Consider the following 21907-nt stretch of genomic DNA (forward strand, 5'->3'; position numbering starts at 1 on the left):
AGTTCGTGCTCGCTGCATCCACCACCTGGCCCGTAGGCAGGCGCGGCGCAGGTCTGCAATCGCTACCAGCTCGTGCCTGCTTAGACCGAGTAGGTTTCGCTCACGGTGGAGCTCCTCTTGAAATACATCCTCGTTGAAGTATGATGTCTCTCGCCTATGATTGCTTGGCCAAGACCAGTCACCTCTTGCTCTATCCGCTGACTTGTTGATGTAGTCAAAACTGTAGCAAACCGCCAGGTGTTCGTCACCTTTAGCTCCCCCATCTTAACGGACGTGTTAGTGTCCGCTACAGGTGGCTGAACCAAGGTCACCAGTGTCTCAGCTGGGCCATTGCGTAGCCAAACAGAGCCGCTTTCGCTGTGAGAGCCCTCGCGTCGACACTCTCGCCAAGCACCCTTTCCGCCAGACACTTGTAGGTGGCATCCTTGTGCGTTTTGTCGTTCTTTGGCTCGACGATCATTTTGCCAGTATGAGTACGTCTAGCGTACGTCGGTTCCGAGATCCACGAGCTAGACATCGCTTCCCATCGCCTTCAAGACTTCTGAGTACACTAAAACCTCTTTTCAAGCAGGTAATTTTTATGAAGTTGTATCTTATTTACCTTTTTAAGCCCTGAATAAAAAGCGGAACAGCTGTTTAGAGGGGTTCAGGGAAGTCTCAGAGGCGTATAAGGGAGTCTCAGAATCGTCTCTGGTGATTTCTGGGGTTCCAGGAGCGTTTCAGAGGGACTCATGGGAGCTCCATTGGGGCCATAGGGGTGCTTCTAGTGGTCTCATGGCAGTTCCAGGGGAGTTCAAGAAAGTTTCTTGGCCATTCCAAGGGGTATTCGGTTGAAACAGGAGATTTCAGGAGCATTCCTTAGGGGCACCAGGGGGTCCAAAGGCGTTTAAGGGAGTCTTAGGAGCTCTCCAGTGGGTTCCGGAGGGCTTATTTCATCTTACTTACTTTGCTATGCGCCGGGGCCCGTGGCGTAGTTGGTCACACGTTCGCTTCATATGCGGATGGTCATGGGTTTGATTCCCAGCACCGGCACTTGCAATTTTTCGTCAGTTGCTTTTCTCCCCTAGAGTGGCTGACATTGACCCTCTTCTGAGCCCATGGCTCAAACGGATCCGGATACCTGGACATCGGCGAAATGCAACTCATAATGGACCCCCAATCGGACTGGAAAAGGAACAACAAGCACCCATCGACATCCTCGTGATCATCATTCTACCGAGAAAAGAGCAGAAAAGTGAAAGCAGCACGACGGCAACCAATTCGATATAGTAAAATAGAATACTTCTAGACGCTTTACAAAGTGTCAATTGTAATCGCTCACGTAGTGGACAATAGAAATGTAAAATAGGTCAAGTGATCAAGAATAATAATTACTTTGCTATGCGTTTTGCTCGAATAAGGACGATACTCAATGCAAATATGCAAGGATTGCCCATTGAGTGACTAAGACCTGTAACGTTTACTGTTCCTGTCAGGCTAAGCTAATGTTAAAGGCTATGAGGTGCTCGGCCAGTCAATGTGGCGCGCGCAAGGATTTTAAGGATTCATGGTCTACGACATGTACTATTCCCTCTACATTTTCTCTTACAACTGCGTCATTTTAAGATTATAGCACATAAATACAAACAGACGTCTCACTCTACTCACTAACCATTGTTTTCTTTTTAATCATATTATACAAATATTCCGTAATTCGCAAATCGCTCGCTCATGGGGCTCCCACCGTTTTTACTTCTGTTTGACGTTTGCTTATTCCGCCATCTACTCAGTGGGTTTGCGAACCAAAGCGTGATGAGCATTAGGCGATTATGTTTTTGTGACGATGATTTTATGCGCAGTCGATCACTCACGGCGCCGTTCCAATTCCAATTACAAGTTGTGTCCTGCATGCTCGAATGTGTATGCACCAGTGTTTCAAGAGAGTTGCAGGGGGCTTAACCGTTATGTGTCCGACAAACTTTTTGCTTTTTTCTACACCATGCTTTTCAAATGGGCGCTGGGTACCCGGGTACCCTGTCGGCCACATAAGGGTTAAAGGGTGCTTTAGGAGATGTCAGGCGTTCCAGGAGACCGCAGGGACATTCCAAGGAAAATCAGGGGTGCCTTAGGGGGTCTCAAGGGCGTTTCAGGAGGTGGGAAATTTCAGGCCCAGGTGGTTCCAGCAGGATTCTCGGGAATCGCAGGGGCATTTCAAGGCGTGTCAGGGGCGGTTAGGGGGGTCCTAGGGGTGCTTTAGGGGGTCTCAGGGGCGGTATAGGAGGTCTCAAGGGCGTCTAAAGCGGTCTCAGAGGGTCTTAGGGATTGACGATATTTCTGTCTGGATATGGCTGTTTCCGAAAATACCTGTTTGAGCACGAGGCTTCTCTTCTTTGCTCGGAGTACGTGAACGCAGAGGAAAAACCAGAGTACATAGTCTTTGAGAGTTCTAGGTTCGCAGAGATTCGCGGCGTGGCAGTCAACTATCGAAAACATGTGTCGTGAGAAAACACATGAAACGCTTATGACAGAGCCAGTAACGGGGATTCTGTCAGTACTGCAGAATAAGTGGCGCGATGATCAGAGGGCGTCAGACCGTGATCGGAGCAGGCTTGATCCAACGCCGGGGACTTGAACGAGTAGTCCGTAACGAACGTGATACCGGTTCTTGGTCCTCGGCGCGGGTAAGCTGGTAAAATATTTAATCAAAATCGTTAGAAAATGGTTGAGTATATAAATATTTCGATTTTTTTTTTCTTTTAAAAATGGGGCTTAACGCCTTTTAAAAGGGCCTCACACAAAAAAAGCCTAGCTCAAAAAAGGGTCTTACTTAAAAAAGAGGGCCTTACATTTTTTTTCATATTTTGCCCAGACATGTAGAATAGTCATTGTAAGTTTGAGGTTACTTAGAGGAAAGAGCATGTGACTCACCTGGTGACTTTACTCTCAGGGGCTAGCCTTGCTTCCCTATCCGAGACGGGCAATTTAGGTTGGGAAGGGGTTCCTTCCGCCGCTCTTCAGACCGGTCTGCTCCTGGCACTCCCGCTCACGCGTGGCTCACTATCGGCTTGCTACCGGACCACTCACACAAACTTTTCTCGCCGAGGGGGGAGAAGGGCTCACGATTTCCACTCCCCGCGGCTCACGGTTTCACGGGTGATATTCTCACTGAGCTATATCACTTCTTAGCTCCTAGTGGCCGCTTATCACCGGCCCAGAACTACCGACTTTCAGATCACACCACTTTGGCCAGTCTATAGCCGATCTTCAGCCCAGGGGCTCACCACCGCACTTTTTCGGCACTTTATCAAATGGCCTCACCGTAAAATCACGCACTTTAATCGCGGGGCAAGGTTCCGGAGGACTGCTTTCCGAATATTCGGCCACTGGCCCAGCAGGGTTCACTCCCGACCGCACTTTAATACTATTACGACCACGAGGCGGTCATATGGCGTTGGAAATTCACTCGCGGCGGGATCACTTGATCGATCTATCCTCATCGACGGTTAGGACACAAGAGAGCGCTCGGTTCGACGGTTCTTCTATTCGACCCCTCTTCACGATCGCTCGGGTCTACCTTGGGCGGAAACTCCCAACCGAAGTCTCGGTCATTGCGTTTTCCCCCTTATAATTGCCGTGGGGGGAGCAAACTCGCGTTTATCGCTGTCGGAGTGGAGTCCGGCGTTTCGCGGCATGTCAAAAAGAGGATTTTTATTAACCATTTAACGGTTTAACTCCTAAACACTTACAAAACAATTTTAATGTTGGTTATCTAACTATGGGACATTTATTTAAATGTAACATCATAGAAAACCAATGGTGGCATCAATTAGATGGAGATTTTTTATTATAATAACGAACTGGGGAGCATCATCGCCGGACTAACCTCGGCCCCCGACTGGTCAGGATAGAAACACCGGCGTCAAGAGAACTTCCACCGTCGGGGTCTTTCTCTGTCGGAGAAGGCCAGGTCCACAGCCGGCGACTAGACCGAGTACACCGTGAAAAGCACCGGAGCCTGGTCATCGGGGCGCCTGTGAACCGCAAGCCAGCCTCCAACCGGAATCGCAGAATCAACCTCGGTACCTATCCGAGAAGAAACGGTTTCGGAAGACCTTTCACTACTGCCGGGGAAATCTTGGCTAGGTCGTTGTAGAATAGATTCACCGCCAGGAACTATTCCAGTAGAGCGCGCAAAGATACTAAAATTCTATATAACCGGGGAAGTTTTTCGGCTTCACAGTCATCAAACGCAATCAAACGACTAAATATCGTTCTTCATCCAACATTTCGGTGTTTATTACACCTTCTTCAGGAAATTAAAGCTCGTAATCGTTCTCGTTTGTGGGCTCGATTTTAGCACAGAACGAGAACAATTGCGAGTTCTAATTCCCTGAAGAAGGTGTAATAAACACCGAAACGTCGGATGAAGAACGATATTTAGTCGTTTGATTGCGTTTGATGACTGTGAAGCTGAAAAACTTCCCCGGTTATAAAGAAATTTCAGTCGATAGCGTTCTACGATACTGAAATTCACCATCGAAGTGTGCCAGAAGGAAATCGATCGCCGCATCCGTGCGGACAATCATTGGACAATCACACTGATTAAGTTTAGACGGGAGCCGAAGGGCTCAACACGGTGCACGTTGTTGGCGATAATAAAATACTAACTACTAACGCAAGCCGAAGGGCTTGGCATGAATCGTGTCGCTGAATGGCGAATACCCTTGAAGTTGAAGTGCTTAAAGAACGTAGAACATAACATTGTATCCCAACCTTTGTTTTGCGAGTCATCAACTGCTTGCAGACACGCTTTGACTGTTCTACGAAAAGTGGGGAGACAACAGGCTGGGGGTTTGCGAGAGCCAAGGTTAGCAAACGATGATGTAGAATAAAAAATGAGCAGAGCTGCACGTAGCACATAACAACCTCTTCCGAAGTAATACTGTATGGTTGGGCTGTAGGAGACGTTGATGGAGTCCTTATCTTAGGAGAGTGTTTTTCGTGCGGTTATCAAAATCCCACATTGCGCCAAATCTACACCGGAATGGGCATGAACAGGCCAGTATAGTGCAGATTTTTCAACTCCTAGTGTATGAAAAAGGAGCGTCTCACTGGGAGTTCTGGGTGGTTTAAGGGGTCCTTTAGAGGGCCTCAGAGGTGTTTCAAGGGATCTCGGGAATGTTTCAAGGGATATCAGGGGCGTTTTAGGAGGTCTCGGAGGGTTGGGGGTTGCGGTTTCTAGTTAGTCTCAGGGGTGCTTTAGGGGGTCTCAGGGTCGCTTCCAGGGGTTCCAGGGGTTTTCACACGGTTCCAGGGAATCATTGGTGCTTTAGGGAATCCCAAATGCGTTTTAGGGGGTTCCAGAGGAGTTCAAGGAGGTTTCATGAATTACCTGGAGAACTCAGGGGCATTCCAAGGGGAGTCCAGGGTGTTCAAGGATGTCTCAGATGCGTTTAAAGGAGTCTCAAGGGGGCACAAAGCATGGATTCTACGTGCAGAGGACCAACGCACCGTTGGAGTATTCGATTAGAAGGTGTTGCGTACCATCTACGGCGGAGTACAGATGGATGACGAGACTTGGAGAAGGCGAATGAACCACAAGCTGCATCAGCTGCTGAGACAACCAACCATCGTCCACACCGCGAAAATCGGGAGGCTACGAGTCACGTCATTAGGATGTCGGATAGCAATCCGACTAAAATGGTTGTCGAGAGTCACCGACCGGTACAAGGAGATGAGGTGCGCAGCGAGCTAGGTTGGTCAACCAAGTTGAGGACGATCTGCGGATCCTACGCAGAGTGCGGAACTGGAGACAGACAGCAATGGACCGAGTGGAATGGAGACGGCTACAATGTACAGCAGAGGCCACCCAGGCCTTAGTATGATCGATGTTGTATGTAAGGGGGCTCCAAGGGTACTCAGGGAGCTTCAGATGATCTCAGGAAAGTTCCATAGGGTCTCATGGGCGTTTTATGGGGTCTCTGGTGCGTTTTAGGCAGTTTCGGGGGGTCAGGGGCCTTGAAACGCCCCTGAAACTTCTTGAAACGACCTCAAAAGACTGCTTAGACCCCTCTTTAAAACAATTGAAATTCCTTGAAATGGCCCTGTAATGCCGCAAATCGGCCCTGGAACATCCGTAATCCCATTGAAACGCCCTTGAAATCCCGATAACCCATTTGAAATGCCCTTGAAACGCCTCTTAAAGGCTCCTGATATCCCACGAAGCGACCCTAAAACGTTATCAAACGCCCCTAAACTTTGTCGGAACGCACATGAAACCTTCCTAAGGCCACTGAAACTCTCCCAAATGCCTTGAGATGCCACTGAAACCTGTTGAAACGCCCTACAAATGCTGCTGAGACACCGTCACTGAGAACCCCGTAATACTATTGAAACGCCCCTGAAACCCCCGTTATCCCATTGAAGAGCTAATGAAATCTGTCGGAACGCCTTTAAAAAGCTCATAAAATCCTCTGGAGCCCCTAGAACCCCCAAGTGGCTTGCGCACTCTCTTTGCTTCATTCCTTCGGTCTTCCCAAAACGATTTACTGAATTCGAAGGTAGGTACCTATTGAAATATTCTTGAATCGTTTTCGCGAATTATTTTGTTTTAAGTTTAAAACACTTCATATTTTTGTTTAAAACTCGTTTATTATCGCGAAAGCTAAGACACGACAATAATACAATTTCTCACCCATATATCTCAGGGTTTTAATTACTTGGAGTGTTGGCGAGGGCCCATATAGCCGAGGCGGTAAACGCACGGGTATTCAGCATGACCATGCTGAGGGTGACGGGTTCGATTCCCGGTCGGTCCAGGATCTTTTCGTAAAGGAAAATTTCCTTGACTTCCTTGGGCATAGAGTATCTTCGTGCCTGCCACACGATATACGCATGCAAAATGGTCATTGGCAGAGGAAGCTCTCAGTTAATAACTGTGGAAGTGCTCATAGAACACTAAGCTGAGAAGCAGGCTTTGTCCCAGTGAGGACGTTACGCCAAGAAGAGGAGAGAGAGGAGAGAGAGGAGTGTTGTCGTGCTCGGCAATACTGCTAAGCTAGTCGAGGACTAACAGTTGATGGGCCGTTTGTTTCGAAATTTCACTAATAGGTGGCGCTAAAGAGCCTATCATTTTTTTTTTAATCTCAGGACGCTTGTTACTTAGAAAGATGGTTTCCACGGCAAAACTGTTTGTAAGTTCAGGGCTTACAGTTTGATGATGCAAAATTTCATCTCTAGGCGGTGCTAGTTACAAACTTAGTTACAAATAGGTTACAAATAGGTTGCAAATGATTAGAATTTCTAAAACTGTATTCAACAAGATGTAACTTTTTCCTTTCAGACAAATTTGAGTCAAGTCAAATGGTAACCCAACAACTTTGCCGAAGACATCATCTTTCTAGGCGTTCAAGATCCTGATATATGAAATATGAAATTTGCACGATTGGTTGCGCCATCTATGTGTGAAATTTTCAAACAAACGGTCCATCATACGTAAACACTTGTGTTAGTCACAACAGCCCCTTGTATCAACTACCCCTATGGAAACCTAACGCGAATGAACGACGAGACAGAATAGGTAGGAAAACAATAACAAATGACATGCAAAGAACCGACCGACGATTGGACGAATAGACGGTGATATTGTATGTTTCAGTTAAACAGAAGATTAATTAAAGATTCATTGTAATTTGAAGTGAAGGTGCAGTGAATTTGTTGTTCTAAGATAACACTTATGCTATATTAAAACTTTTAAAACTACTTACAGACTAAGGACTAGAATTAGGACTAAAAGTTTCAGTTCTGTTGTGTGCAGATAAACTAGTACGGAGACTGAATTGTAGGTACGATTGAATTTGTAAACAAACCTATCCTAAAATATAAACTATTTTTGTAGCTTTAAGCTGATCACACTGCAAGTACGGTGGATTGATTTTGCTGGAAGAACTCCGATTGAATCTGTCGCAACAACTTGACCCTATAAACTACTTTGCCAAAGGCACCAAATTACTATGTGGTCAGGATCTTGATATAAATGTGATCATATATTTGATACCCACATGCTCACTAGCGCCACCTATGTGTGAAGTTTCGAATCAAACGGACCAGCATTTGTCAGTCCTTGAGCAACACAACAACTTCGCCGAAGATACCATCATTCTAGGTGATCAGGATCCTGAGATACATTATTATGAAATTTGCACGCTCAGTAGCCCAGCATCTTGACCAGACCAACAACTTAACTGAAGACACCGATATTCTAATAAATCAGGATCATGCAATACAGAAGAACGAATTTGGGGTCCAAATGGACCCCAGGTTTAATTTAATTAAAAAAAAAATCTTGGTACCTCAGTCTCGAACTAATGACGTTTGGATTATGAAGCCACACTTTACACTTATCACCACAGACTACTTATGTAACAAACTTCTCTTCTCTGGCTAACGCCACCCATCATTATCAGGGCCACAAAACAATTATGATGATTGATTGTTATCACATATTAAATCACATTATGCCAACCTAAACGATTCTAGTTTTCGCGAGTTTGTTTGTATGCACACTTTAACGAGTTCATTTTAACATTTATACGATTTCATTCGTAGCCCAAAGTGAGTGACACTTGCATATTAAGAAAAGTGCCAAGTGTAGTCGTTTAACCATCGCAGTACGCGATTATATGAATTTATTTGATACTTTGTGACTTCGCTTAAAAGAGTTGAGTTCATCACAATAAAACATCGAAAATCTACGATGCAGTCATAACTTATGAAAGCTGATTTGTATTCTTATGCGACTTCACCACATGTATCGCAATATGTTCGAAAAATAACATCATACGCGATGACACTGATTTTTCATTGAGGCCTAACTGACATTTTCGAGTTCTCTTCATCGATCGTCTCTTTTTGTTATCACAGAATATGTATTGAGTTTTCCAAAGATTTTTTGGTTGGACTGCGAAGAAGACGACTACATGTTGCTATAGAAACAAAAAAAATAATGATTTTGTTTGTTTCGATCAAGTTATTAGCAAAAGAGAGAGTCGACGAAAAGAAATCGATCAAGTCAGTTAGGCCATTATGAAAAATCATTGTCGAATTCTTTGTCTGCCGCACATAGGTATATGCGATAGTAACTTAAAACTTCCTTATGTCCTGGTCATATCCCTACGAAAAGCATCACATGTCTTTCATCACCCACACCCCTGACCACCCCGCAGCAGCTGAGTCTTTTATGTGCCAACTTTTCGACTTTGAAACCACCTACGCACGTGCCACACTTGATTCAGTAGCTATTGTGCAGCACTACCAAAGTACCACCCCCACCACACCGGCATGGCATTCGGTGGTAGTCGGTCCTTCCTATGATCCTACCTATACAGTAGGTTGGTGACATGCTGCTAACAGAGCCGCTTTGCTACCTTCTCTTATCCCTTACAACGACGACGAGTGGAAAACTGCTCACACACGCTCGATTCTCAATTACTGGCTGGGTCTGGCCTGGCCTGCCGGTTGGTGTGGATGTGGGAGGGATGAGTGGTCGACCTTCGTCTCCCCACATCATAATGTGTGAGGAAGGAAATGGGCCAGATCAGCTAAAGGTGAAACTATATCATAATTTTTGCTGAGCTGTGATTCATTCCTTGCCACGTCTACGTCGACTTGGGCTTGGGCCTACCTTCTATTCATTAGGAATTTCCAGGATGAATAGAATGGCATTCTTTTGGGGTTTATGCGCAGAATAACTTCTAGACTTAGGTTGTTGGAAGATAGTGACTTGCAGTTTTAGCTATCGGAATAAAGATGAGATGGGATGTCTTTCTCAGAGGTTTGCCATTACAATTGATACATTTAAGGTTTTAGTTTCTTTTATCAGTATTTGCTAATATTAAATGTGTGTTCGGGACTCGGAAGCATCACATACATTCATTCATTCGCAGAAGCATATCATCGGTGCTTTAAGTAGCCTCAGGATATTGCTCGGTGGAGTCAGAACGAGCTGCAACCTCCCTCTTGTTCGTCGGAATTGATGTTTTGCGTTGTCTAGGCTGGTTGTTTGCATTAACACCTATGTGCCTGTGCCTCATTTTGCACCCTATTTCAAAACTTTAAAAATCTGATTCTCAGCCGTTTCTCAACGAAAATTTGTGAAATTTTGACAGTTGATCACAAAATCCTTCTAGTTTATGGAACCGGTATCATGGTTCCGATTTTTTCCGTTGTTCCGGATTTATGGCCGTGGGTACTGGGGTAACCTCCTTATCAGATAGAGGTGCAACTTATAATTCGCCTTCGAAAACTAGCATGCGGCATTCCAAACTTCATGATTCTGCAAAACAAGAGTATTGGAGCATATTTCTAGAGATGCTGAATACATTGGCCACTTCTTCGGATGTTCCGGAAACCTGGTGCCCTCAGGGAAGTGGCCACTTTCTGATCGGTTTTGAAACCTAGCTTGCGACATATCAAACTTCATGATTTTTCAAAACAAGACTATTGGTACATGTTTTGAGAGATTTCGGATACACTGGCCACGTCTCCGGATGTTCCGGAAACCTGGTGTCCCCAGGGAAGTGGCCACTTTCTAACCGGTTCTGAAACCAAGCATGCAACATATCAAACTTCATGATTTTGCGAAACAAGAGCATTGGACCATGTTTCTAGACATTTCACGTACACTGGCCACGTCTCCGGATGTTCCGGAAACCTGGTGCCCCCAGGGAAGTGGCCACTTTCTAACCAGTTCTGAACCTTAGCTTGCGACATTTCAAACTTCATGATTTTGCAAAACAAGACTATTGGTACATGTTTTCAGAGATTTCGGATAAACTGATCACATCTCTAGATGTTCCGGAAACCTGGTGCCCCCAGGAAGGTGGCCACTTTCTGACCAGTTCTGAACCTTAGCTTGCGACATATCAAACTTCATTATTTTGCAAAACAAGACTATTGGTACATGTTTTGAGAGATTTCGGATACACTGGTAACATCTTCGGATGTTCCGGAAACCTGGTGTCCCCAGGGAAGTGGCCACTTTCTAACCAGTTCTGAACCTTAGCTTGCGACATATCAAACTTCATGATTTTGCAAAACAAGACTATTGGTACATGTTTTGAGAGATTTCAGATACACTGGCCACATCTCCGGATGTTCCGGAAACCTGGTGTCCCCAGGGAAGTGGCCACTTTCTGATCGGTTCTGAAACCAAGCATGCAACATATCAAACTTCATGCTTTGCGGAACAAGCGTATTGGACCATGTTTCTAGAGATTTCACATACACTGGCCACGTCTCCGGATGTTCCGGAATTCTGGTGCCCGCAGGGAAGTGGCCACTTTTTGACCGGTTCTGAAACCTAGCTTGCGACATATCAAACTTCATGATTTTGTAAAACAAGACTAATGGATCGCGTTTGTATACATTTTAGATACACTAGATGAATTGGTCACTTACCTGAAAATAGTTTATTGCAAGCATCTGTAGCATACATCGAAACAGTTTTCTCTTCTATTAGAATGCCTTTCGCAACGGCCTTTAACAGCAATAAATTTTAAATTATTTGCAGGAAAAACCAAAATTGGTAAGGATGTACAATTCACTAAAAGCAGGTGAAGATTCATAAGATCTTATTCCTGGAAGCTATACATGTAAACGGCGGACAGACAGATATTCCCTGGCAATATTTTTCAACATTCTCGATATCTGCGCTCACAATTCCTATATCACATTCCTTTTAGCGCTTTCAAGCTGGGCTTTCGAAGGAGTTTGCCGTAAATCACGTTAGGACGAGACAACAGGACAGCATCCTATATAATGATGTAAAAAAAAACAAAAGGTGTGATTATAATATCAATCTAAAGGAGTGTCCATTATGTAAGTCGGCTGTTTGTTCATCATATTATCGAAATGTTAAATTGTACGCATGTCCGGATTGTATGAACGAACAGCCAGATATTCGGGAACTGAAATACATATCGAAAAAAATCAGAAGATGTTGGTACTGTTCACAACACCGTGACGTGAAAACAATGATCAGTTGCCTCTATTGTAATCGTCCAGTATGCGGAAGGCATTCTAATAAAAGAGAAAACTGAGCATGAGCATGAGCATGATTGACCGCCCGCGGTTGCTCCTCTGTTATTGCAAGGACAACTGCATTTACTCAATGAACCAACAGATGGTGCTTGGGATTAGCTTTCTCTTCATTGTGTAAATGCTGGAATTCCAATACTTTTCAATAAGCAATACCAGCGCCGGCCGCGTCCGAATGCAGCTCAATTGAGGATAGGGAAGGAAGTGATGACGTGATTCTCGCTTAGGCCAATAACCGAGGAATTCTCTGCGTTACTACGAGAAATCACTAGGAGTTTGAACAGGGGAAATGGAGATGTGTTGAGGATTTTGTCGTGGTAAACGAGTGTAATGTTTTGAATCGCGATTAATAATGCGCTCGCGAAGAAATACCCTTCTAAACCTTGGACGACGAACGCGATCTTTTGTGCCTCAAAACTCACCCTACATAAGTTATTCATTCGCAACTAAGGAGAACACAATGCTAAACACCGACGCATCTGTAGTTTGCGTTTCCGCGCGAGACAAAGCTGAACGCGATCAATTCACAAGTATTAACCAAATAACACGTGATAAATAAATCAGAAAGATCTTACCGCAAGGTTCGCCGTCTATCTTTTACCGACCCTCTCTTTTTTCAGAAATTCATGCAACCTTTATTTGAGTCAAACCATTTATTCATTTGGACTAAAATATTACAAATGTCGACACCGAAGATGACGAACCATTCAATTTTTTGTGTTCATGCAAAAAATTAAAGGAAATTATTTATTATCAACTAAATGTGCATTTGGAACTAGCGCCGACACATGACGTGACGAACTTTTCAATATTTGTTAGATAAATACACAAAAACCAGAGCTGCAGCATCTTCCACTAACTGGCCTCGAAATTACACTGAACTGCTACAACAACACCCAACTAACAATTGCAAGTCACAAACAAGCAAGCTTGCTGAATTGTTGCTTAATAATGGTAATGATAGCTGAACTAAAATTATGCTCTACACATTACTGTTTAAGGGCCCATATAGCCGAGGCGGTAAACGCACGGGTATTCAGCATGACCATGCTGAGGGTGACGGGTTCGATTCCCGGTCGGTCCAGGATCTTTTCGTAAAAGAAATTTCCTTGACTTCCTTGGGCATAGAGTATCCTCGTGCCTGCCACACGATATACACATGCAAAATGGTCATTGGCAGAGGAAGCTCTCAGTTAATAACTGTGGAAGTGCTCATAGAACACTAAGCTGAGAAGCAGGCTTTGTCCCAGGAGGACGTTACGCCAAGAAGAGGAGAGGACATTACTGTTTAAATGATTTTTCAATTGAGAAAATAGTCAATGTTCGACTTTCCTCATCGGTATCAATAATGATAAATTAAAACACTTTTCAAAAGTTTAACAAGAAATTTATTCGACAAGCATTGATTCCTTAATAAAAGAGTTTAACAAAACATTTGTCTGCATCTTATTAAGCTGATGTATCGATAAGAATATGCTCCTGAACAATGTGCTTTTTACTTGTCAAATAAACGCCTTCAGCCCGTCATAGTTTGACTCGGAACTTTGTTCGGATTATGGGATAAATCATGGCTAAAACTGTTTAGACAACCAAGTTATTAAAGAACCAAAATATTAAACGAATCACATAAAATAAAACAGAATAGAATTATGTATTTTAACATTGAGTGCCAAGAGACGTAATCAACGTAAAAATAAGGCATTTATTTATTACTATTAGTCTGTAACAAGATATCTTGTACCTTGATTATTATATTTTAATCTTCCGAAGCAGTTCGATTGTACGAGACGCATGGATCGATGCATTTGACATTTCAGTGCTGTCGTGTTTACTGAATATTGTTCCTCACAGTCAGGGGCCGTTCATAAACCACGTAGACTTTTTGGGGGGAGGGGGGGGGGGTCTGGCAAAAGTCTACGCTCCATACAAATTTCAAAATTTTTGTATGGACAAAAGTCTACGAGGGGGGAGGGGGGGGGTCTCAGATGGCCAAAATTCGGTCTACGTGGTTTATGAACAGCCCCTCACCTAGATAACCAAACAGCATTCAGAAATCGACACATTTCAAGTATCCCTAAACATCCTTAAGCGCTATTTATTGAACATAATATCAAGATTCCATAACACAAGCATAAAAAAAAATGCCTCACGGATCTTCGACTGAGCATGAGTAGATAACCTGAACAGATGCTGTGAATGTACCATGTCCAAGACCATACCGCACCACATATTGTCATACATTTTTAAAGATCGACATTTATTTATAAAAATAAAAACATATTCATACCGCAATTAGTTCGTCTGAAAACAATATCTTCAATAAGGATCAACAGTTTTTGGCCGCATTCGATACAAGTTTTCTCACCGTGCGATACGAAATCGGAATGGAAAACACGTGTTTTGGGCTGAACAGCTGTTGAAGTATAAGGCGTTGTTCAGTTGATTAACACGTGCTGTGCTAATTCACCACTGCTGAACACAAGTTCAGGAGTGGTCATTATTAAGTCATGGGAAGATTATGTTTTGCTTTGGGTGAGGCATCTCACCATCTCTAGGATGGCGCAAATAGGAAGGCATGCGGCTGGCAATCTACAGGTCTCGAGTTCTAATCCGAATATAGGTAATTTTATAAGTAATTCTTATTTCATAATAGGTGTTCTCAACATGAGAGCTAATAATTACTCTCGTGAGAATTCAACATTTTTGCATTTTATTTATTTATTCTAATAAAAGAGAAAACTATCTAAAAGAGAAAACTATCTAAAAACTCCCTGGGGCACCAGCTTTCCGGAACAACCGGAGAAGTGGCCGGTGCATCAGAAATCTCAAGAAACATGGTCTCCCTTGTTAAGCAAAATCATGAAGTTTGATATGTCGCAAGCTAGGTTTCAGAACCGGTCAGAAAGTGGACACTTCCCTGGGGGCACCAGGTTTCCGGAACATCCGGAGATGTGGCCAGTGTATCCGAAATCTCTCAAAAGATGTACCAATAGTCTTGTTTTGCAAAATCATGAAGTTTGATGTGTCGCAAGCTAAGGTTCAGAACTGGTTAGAAAGTGGCCACTTCCCTGGGGACACCAGGTTTCCGGAACATCCGGAGATGTTATCAGTGTATCCGAAATCTCTCAAAACATGTATCAATTGTCTTGTTTTGCAAAACCATGAAGTTTGATATGTTGCAAGTTAGGGTTCAGAATCGGTCAGAAAGTTGCAACTTCCCTGGGAGCACCAGGTTTCCGGAACATCCGGAGACGTGGCCAGTGTATCCGAAATCTCTCAAAAGATGTACCAATAGTCTTGTTTTGCAAAATCATGAAGTTTGATATGTCGCAAGCTAAGTTTCATAACCGGTCAGAAAGTGGCCACTTTCCTGGGGGCACCAGGTTTCCGGAACATCCGTAGATGTGGCCAGTGTATCCGAAATCTCTCAAAACATATACTAATTGTCTTGTTTTGCAAAACCATGAAGTTTGATATGTTGCAAGTTAGGGTTCAGAATCGGTCAGAAAGTTGCAACTTCCCTGGGGACACCAGGTTTCCGGAATATCCGGACATGTTACCAGTGTATCCGAAATCTCTCAAAACATGCACCAATTGTCTTGTTTTGCAAAACCATGAAGTTTGATATGTCGCAAGCTAGGTTTCAGAACTGGTCAGAAAGTGGCCACTTCCCTGGGGGCACCAGGTTTCCGGAACATCCGGAGAAGTGGCCAATGTATTCAGCATCTCTAGAAATATGCTCCAATATTCTTGTTTTGCAAAATCATGAAGTTTGGAATGCCGCAAACTAGTTTTCGAAGGCGAATTATAGGTTGCACCTCTATCTGATAAGGAGGTTACCCCAGTATCCACGGCCATAAATCCGGAACAACGGGAAAAATCGGAACCATGATACCGGTTCCAGAAACTAGAAGGATTTTGTGATCAACTGTCAAAATTTCACAAATTTTCGTTGAGAAACGGCTGAGAATCAGATTTTTAAAGTTTTGAAATAGGGTGCAAAATGAGGCACAGGCACATAGGTGTTAACAAAGGTGTCTATTGATTACTCAATCCTTTTATTGGTGAGAGACGAACCAGCCAAGGGCTGAAAGTCTCTCTAATAAAGACAAATCAATCAATCAATTTTATCGGTGACTGCTGGTTGTGGAATCACAATTTCGGAAGATTTGGTTCAGCGAATCTGCGAGATATCGAACTTGGAGTTGATCGGCTTTTGTAGTACGTATGTTGAAGTTCTCTGTTCGTGATTGGAAGCACTTCGCTTGTAGATTTCCAGGCGTGCATGTTGAGTTATCAACTGCAAATGTAGGGGAATAAAGCTTTCTCCATTCAGAGCTGTAGCCATCAATAATGGTGAGGATCAGAATACTAAAAGGTTGCAAAGGTGAATGTTGGTCTGTAGCGAGATGCACCTCATGGGCGTTTAACAAGTTATCAATGAACGAGCGGGCAAAACTGTATCGCTCTTCGAAGACGGTGCAAGCTTCCTCTTCCATTCGTAGGCCCTCCTCGTGAACAGTTACTATCGTGATTAGTTGGTTGTTCTTTGAGCGCGTCCTAAGTTGTGATTGGCTACCTAATGTTTGCAGCAGCAAGTGCGTTCCTCACTCACACCAGCTTAAAGTTCACGTGTTTTTGTTGGCGTGAGAGTAACGAAACTCCTTGAGCGTACGAGATTTATACGTCGTTCTCGCCGATCTGACTTTCACGGTCACCAGTAACTGTTTTGCGGTCACATAGTCTCTCTCAGCAAAGATCTTCCGCTGCTCCAGAGCACTGAATTCGGATAGATCGTCTCTGGAGAGTGCATGCTGGAAAATGTCGTCCGCACGACAAACGCTGGTCAAACGCTTTTAACAGCTCAAACAAGTGCAGCAGTCAAAAGGCTGGTTCCCGTCCGAGCGATACTGCGAGGAACATTTCACCAGGCACACCATCTGAAATGCTGACGGTCGCTTAGTCAAAAGTTCTCAAAACGAGAAGAGTTGCTTTCTCAGTTAGAAGACAACTGGTACAACGCGACGCGGAGATTCTACTCCTGGGATCGATCGCTTGCCACAGATTCTGAGAAATACGCCATGTGCTCCGCCATGACTCCTACGTAGGCAACATGCTAACTTGTCGCTTCGGTAATGGTCGTTCAATAACACTAGTTTACAGCATTTTTGAACTCGGTAAGCTGATGATTGTTTTTGGTGTAGAATCATGCCCTGAGTTCGAAAACGCGAAGGAAAAAAATTACAGTAGAGCGGAAATTTTTTCGACTTTCCATACAAGGTTGATGATTTGAAATCGATTTTTGTTCTATTTTTAAGCAATGTCGCTCACTTCAAACATCTCATTCTCCGTGATCAATGCTCCGATTGAGCTGAATTTTTTACTGTAACTCGCTTACATATGATGTGTCAAATAACCGTCAAGAAAGAATTTTTAAATCGTTTTTTACTCATTGAAAAAACAATACAAATCTTCATGTATTTTTGGAAATTTTGCTAAAATTTAAGGAGATCAACTCCAAAACTCGCCAATATCTTGAATTTCACCAATCGGACACAAAACCGGCATTCAGATGATCGAATGGTATTATATTTAGCTTTTAATTTATGGAAAAAGATTTGAAATTGGTTGAACAAAACGCAAGATATTTGAATTTTATTGAATTCCATATTTTAAAAAGTTGTAAAACTCGATATTGAGCTAAAACTCAAAAACTGTTCTACTTTAAACTTTTTGAAGCATGGTTTCGAAATCAGCGCTAAATTATGCTTCAAAAATTTTGGTCGTTGACAGAAGTTCACGACTTTCGTTTTATTTTGTAAACTAGTATAACCAGACTTTGCACGAAGTCATTCCGCCGGAGCTCCAGGAGACTGAAACGCTGGACCATGAAGCTTCCGACACCACGCTCGGTTTATGCTCGAACCCTGCGAAAGGCCTTCTGTCCTTCCAGCAGCGGAAGTGATAAGAATATTCCACACTCACGAAATGGGAGATTCTGTTGCAGATAAGCAGTCTGCTCCGGCCATTCTTAGAGTGAAAATTCTTCTTCAAGTCTTGTGGAAGCTCCACCTCGACTGGGATACACCAGTTCCTCCGTCAGTCGTCAGCGAGAGGCAGGATATTCAGCTAAAATTTGCCGATCTTGTATTTATCTGCGATCTATGCACTTACGCACGCCTGGAAGTCCATGGCTTCAGTGACGCTTCGAAGGCCACCTACGGTGCTTGCTTGTTTCTCCATTCCATCTCTTCCGTTGGATCCTGCACTATTCGGCTGCGTATGGTGAACTCGAAAGTAGCACGAGTTGTCGATTTCACGCCAAGAGCTCTGCGCGGCTCAACTGCTACCAAACTTCTGGTCCATGCCATGGAAATCCGTAGAGATTTTCGCCACGGTATATCTATGGACTGACTCTACAATAGTGCTAGACTGGCTCATTGCAAGACCAAGCCGTTTATGGAAAACGCGTGGCTGAAATCCATGCACTCACCATACACGCGGTCTGGAACTACGTTCTATTGAAGGACAATTCAGCCAATCTCATCTCTCACGATATGGCACTCGACGAGCTCGAATCGCACTCTCATTGGTGCACTGGACATTCCGTGGTCAGTCAAGTATGCAGCGTTGAAATCAAATCTTGAAGCCCGCAAGATCGTCGTTCTTCTAGCCGAGTTCCAAGAAAACCCGTCCAACGATCTAGCTCATCGCTCTCCAGAAATGCCTCCGCTCGAGAACCAGTAGGAGCGTGTTGTCGGTCCTCTGACATCAGCCGAAATCGACCAGACTTAGTTCGCCTTTATCAGTCAGGATCAGCAAGAGCTCTTCGAGAAGGAACTCCATTAATTGTCCTCCATTGCGAAGGTGGACCGAAAATCCAAACTTCGTTTCCTGTTTCCACCGTTGGTGGATAGTGTGATCAGCCTCGGCGGCCTTGATATTCCGGTCGACGAGAAGTATCCTATCCTTTTACCGACTATGCATCGTTTGACCGACCTCATCGTAACGAGAGAGCAGCAGAAGATACTCCACGCAGGTCCTGGGTTGCTGCTTTTGTCCCTCCGCCTAAGAGATGAACCAGCCTAGGGCTGAAAATCTCTATAATAAAGAAATAATAATAATAATAATTTGTCCCTCCGCCATGGCCTCTTGGCGGGCGCATGCACTCGACTAAAGCTACTCGAGCACCTGATGGGCCAACTTCTTCCGGTGCGAATCATTCATGCGTACCCTTTCAAAAAGGTCGGTATCGACCTCGCTACGTGTACCCGTCCACCAGAAGCCTTAACTCTCCATTAGCCAAGGTGTACATCGTGAACCTTGCTTCAGACCTCATCACCCAAAATCCAGAGAGGTGAGCCAGCCCGCATCTACTGCCACTAAGCCACCAATTTCGGGAGTACTACAAGGGAATTGAAGAAATTTTTAAAGTTGTTCCTGTCTCAGCAAAACAAAGAGAACGCGAGTGTGCGGATAATGTAGTCCCGTTCCATTAAATTCCACCGCGATCGCCATCATTCGGAGGTTTCTGGGAGGCGTGAAATCTGTCAAGACCCTGCTGACCTCACGGATTCGAAACTCCAAACCGCTGTTGTGCAGGTTGAGGAAATGCTGAATGCACGCCCTATTACCCGCTCCCGAGCGATCCTTCTGAGGAACGCGCCCTCACTCCAGGGTACTTCCTGATCGGTAGACCGCTGAACGTGGTACCCGGAGTCGCCTGCTACCAGAGAGTACAGCAGCTCGCTGGACACTTCTGGTTTCGGGAGTGCCAAGGTACTTAAGGAGTACCTAGCCTCCATGCAAATCCGGAACCGCTGGACTGATGCGCTTGACAACCTCGCCGTCGGCTCCATCGTCGTCCTCAAGGAGAACCTTCCGCCACTCAAATGGCCGCTCGAACGAGTTCGTGTTGCCACTGTGCGAACCAGTACCGATACGAACCATTGTGCCATCTCGAAGCTCTTCCTTCTCCCGATCGAGGTCGATACTGCCACCTCGTAGCCGTGCGGTTAGGGTCACCAAGCTTCAAATCGCACCATGCTATGGGGTGAGGTTTCGATTCCCGTTCCGGGCGATGAAACTTTTCGTGAGGATAGTTTCTTCTCCGTATCCTCTGGTGCGTGATCCATGTGTCCGTTGTCTAGTGTTAAGTTCCAATTTAGTCTGTACCTACAGCCTCTCGCTGAAGATGATGTCCGCGTATTTTTTCATCATTGATGCTCCTCATTTGCCAGACGGCGTTGGCTCAGGGAACGGAGCCGCTGGACGGGATCCTAGCCCTTTTTTAGGGAACAGCAACAAACAAACATCAACATACAAGCATAATTGTGAATAAAATTAGTTGAAATCGTTACTCCGCTGCGTTTGTATATACAAAATGATGTCCTCGGTCTTGTACGATTTAGTGGTATCGGAAAAGAATCAATTCGTGACAATTAAGATTACCCGTCCGTTGATGCAGTGTCTTGGGGAAGTAAGTGATTTTTGCAACGATTGATATCAGTGCAAAAGAAATGCAAAACCCGCTGGGAAAAGTATCCCACGGACAATCAAAGAAAGATGAGTAATTAAGTGCCAAATATGTGTCAAATTGCAAAAATGTTTGGCCGTTTTCAAAAGTTACACAAGACTTGTTCGTTGCCTAATGAGAATATGATGCCAAAAGACATCAACTGAATTTATATTGATTAGATATAAATAAAGTTAAAGCGCTGAATGAAACACACTTATTTTTTTTATTCGTAAAAGGCTGACAAAACTGGGTCACTACTGTATTTTATATAAGTAGATTGACGTCATAAATGCCAAATGTAGAAGCTTTGCGAATTATCTTGATGATTGCGTAAAAAAAGGAAAAAAGAACATACAGGAAAGTAAAATCTTCTTCCTCGGTAAAACTGTGAATGTTGCACTCCCATCATTATTTTATCATTAGTCCAAACTATTTCAGTCATATAAAACCGTTGCCATTGAATCCAGCAACCATAACTCTCTCTTGGAAGTTCACAGTTAGCGCAAGATTGCAACCATGAAGTCCATCCTGGTGTTATCCATTGTTATCTACATGATGATCCGCTCGTCAAATTGTGACCCTGACACTGAAACTCACAGCAATATTAAGCAAGAGAAAATCAAATCTATCGCTCCCGCTATTGACGGTGCCAAAATCGGTGCCGGCTGGCCTCAAATATCATCCCCAAAGGTACGTTGACGGAAAAACGTGAGTATATGATTTGCGTCAAATTCCACATTTCGGGTTCTCGTTCCAGGAAAACGATAAAATTCGGATGCCAAATCCGATAATGGGTATTGCCAAACCAGGTAGCAACATGGAAGCTGGAGGTGCTTTCGGAGGAGTGAAAAGCGGTTGTACTGGTAAACCTGTCCGCGGATCGCAGCCACCAATGATGCCAATTAAGGCCTCGGGTGCGTCGTTTGGTGGACTATCAGCTAACCATGGATCAATAATCAAAATGACGATGAAGCCCCCGATGGGTGTTATATCTGAGGTCAAACATTGAACTATGAAGTGATGAAAAATTATACGTAACAGAACTGTCTGCGTCATAAATTATGTTGTATATCAAATCAACATTTTTTTCTTAGTTGTGCTTAGTCAAATGGGAAATGAGAAAATATATCAATGATTTACATTGAAATCAACAAGTGTGTTTTATGTTAGACTGTAAGTGTAACTCCTTATGAAATCGCACTACTTATTCTTCACTTTTCAATGCTTACTTCTGACTGATTACTTTTCACTCACTCCTCACTCCTCAGTCTTCACTGCTCACTCTTCATTACCCACTCTTAATTCCGATTTTCT

At 44.0% G+C, this 21907-nt stretch overlaps 1 protein-coding gene across 1 annotated transcript; it reads left to right on the top strand.

Annotated features, from left to right (window-relative positions):
* Window positions 1-20976: 20976 nt before the first annotated feature.
* Window positions 20977-21707, top strand: LOC115256118 (uncharacterized). The gene is made up of 2 exons (XM_029854374.2): window positions 20977-21283; window positions 21351-21707. Exons 1-2 carry the CDS (start codon window positions 21110-21112, stop codon window positions 21600-21602), a joined length of 426 nt encoding a protein of 141 aa, XP_029710234.1. The 5' UTR covers window positions 20977-21109; the 3' UTR covers window positions 21603-21707.
* Window positions 21708-21907: the final 200 nt, after the last annotated feature.

Source organism: Aedes albopictus, chromosome 1 (genome assembly GCF_035046485.1).
Source record: "Aedes albopictus strain Foshan chromosome 1, AalbF5, whole genome shotgun sequence".
Classification (NCBI taxonomy): domain Eukaryota; kingdom Metazoa; phylum Arthropoda; class Insecta; order Diptera; family Culicidae; genus Aedes; species Aedes albopictus.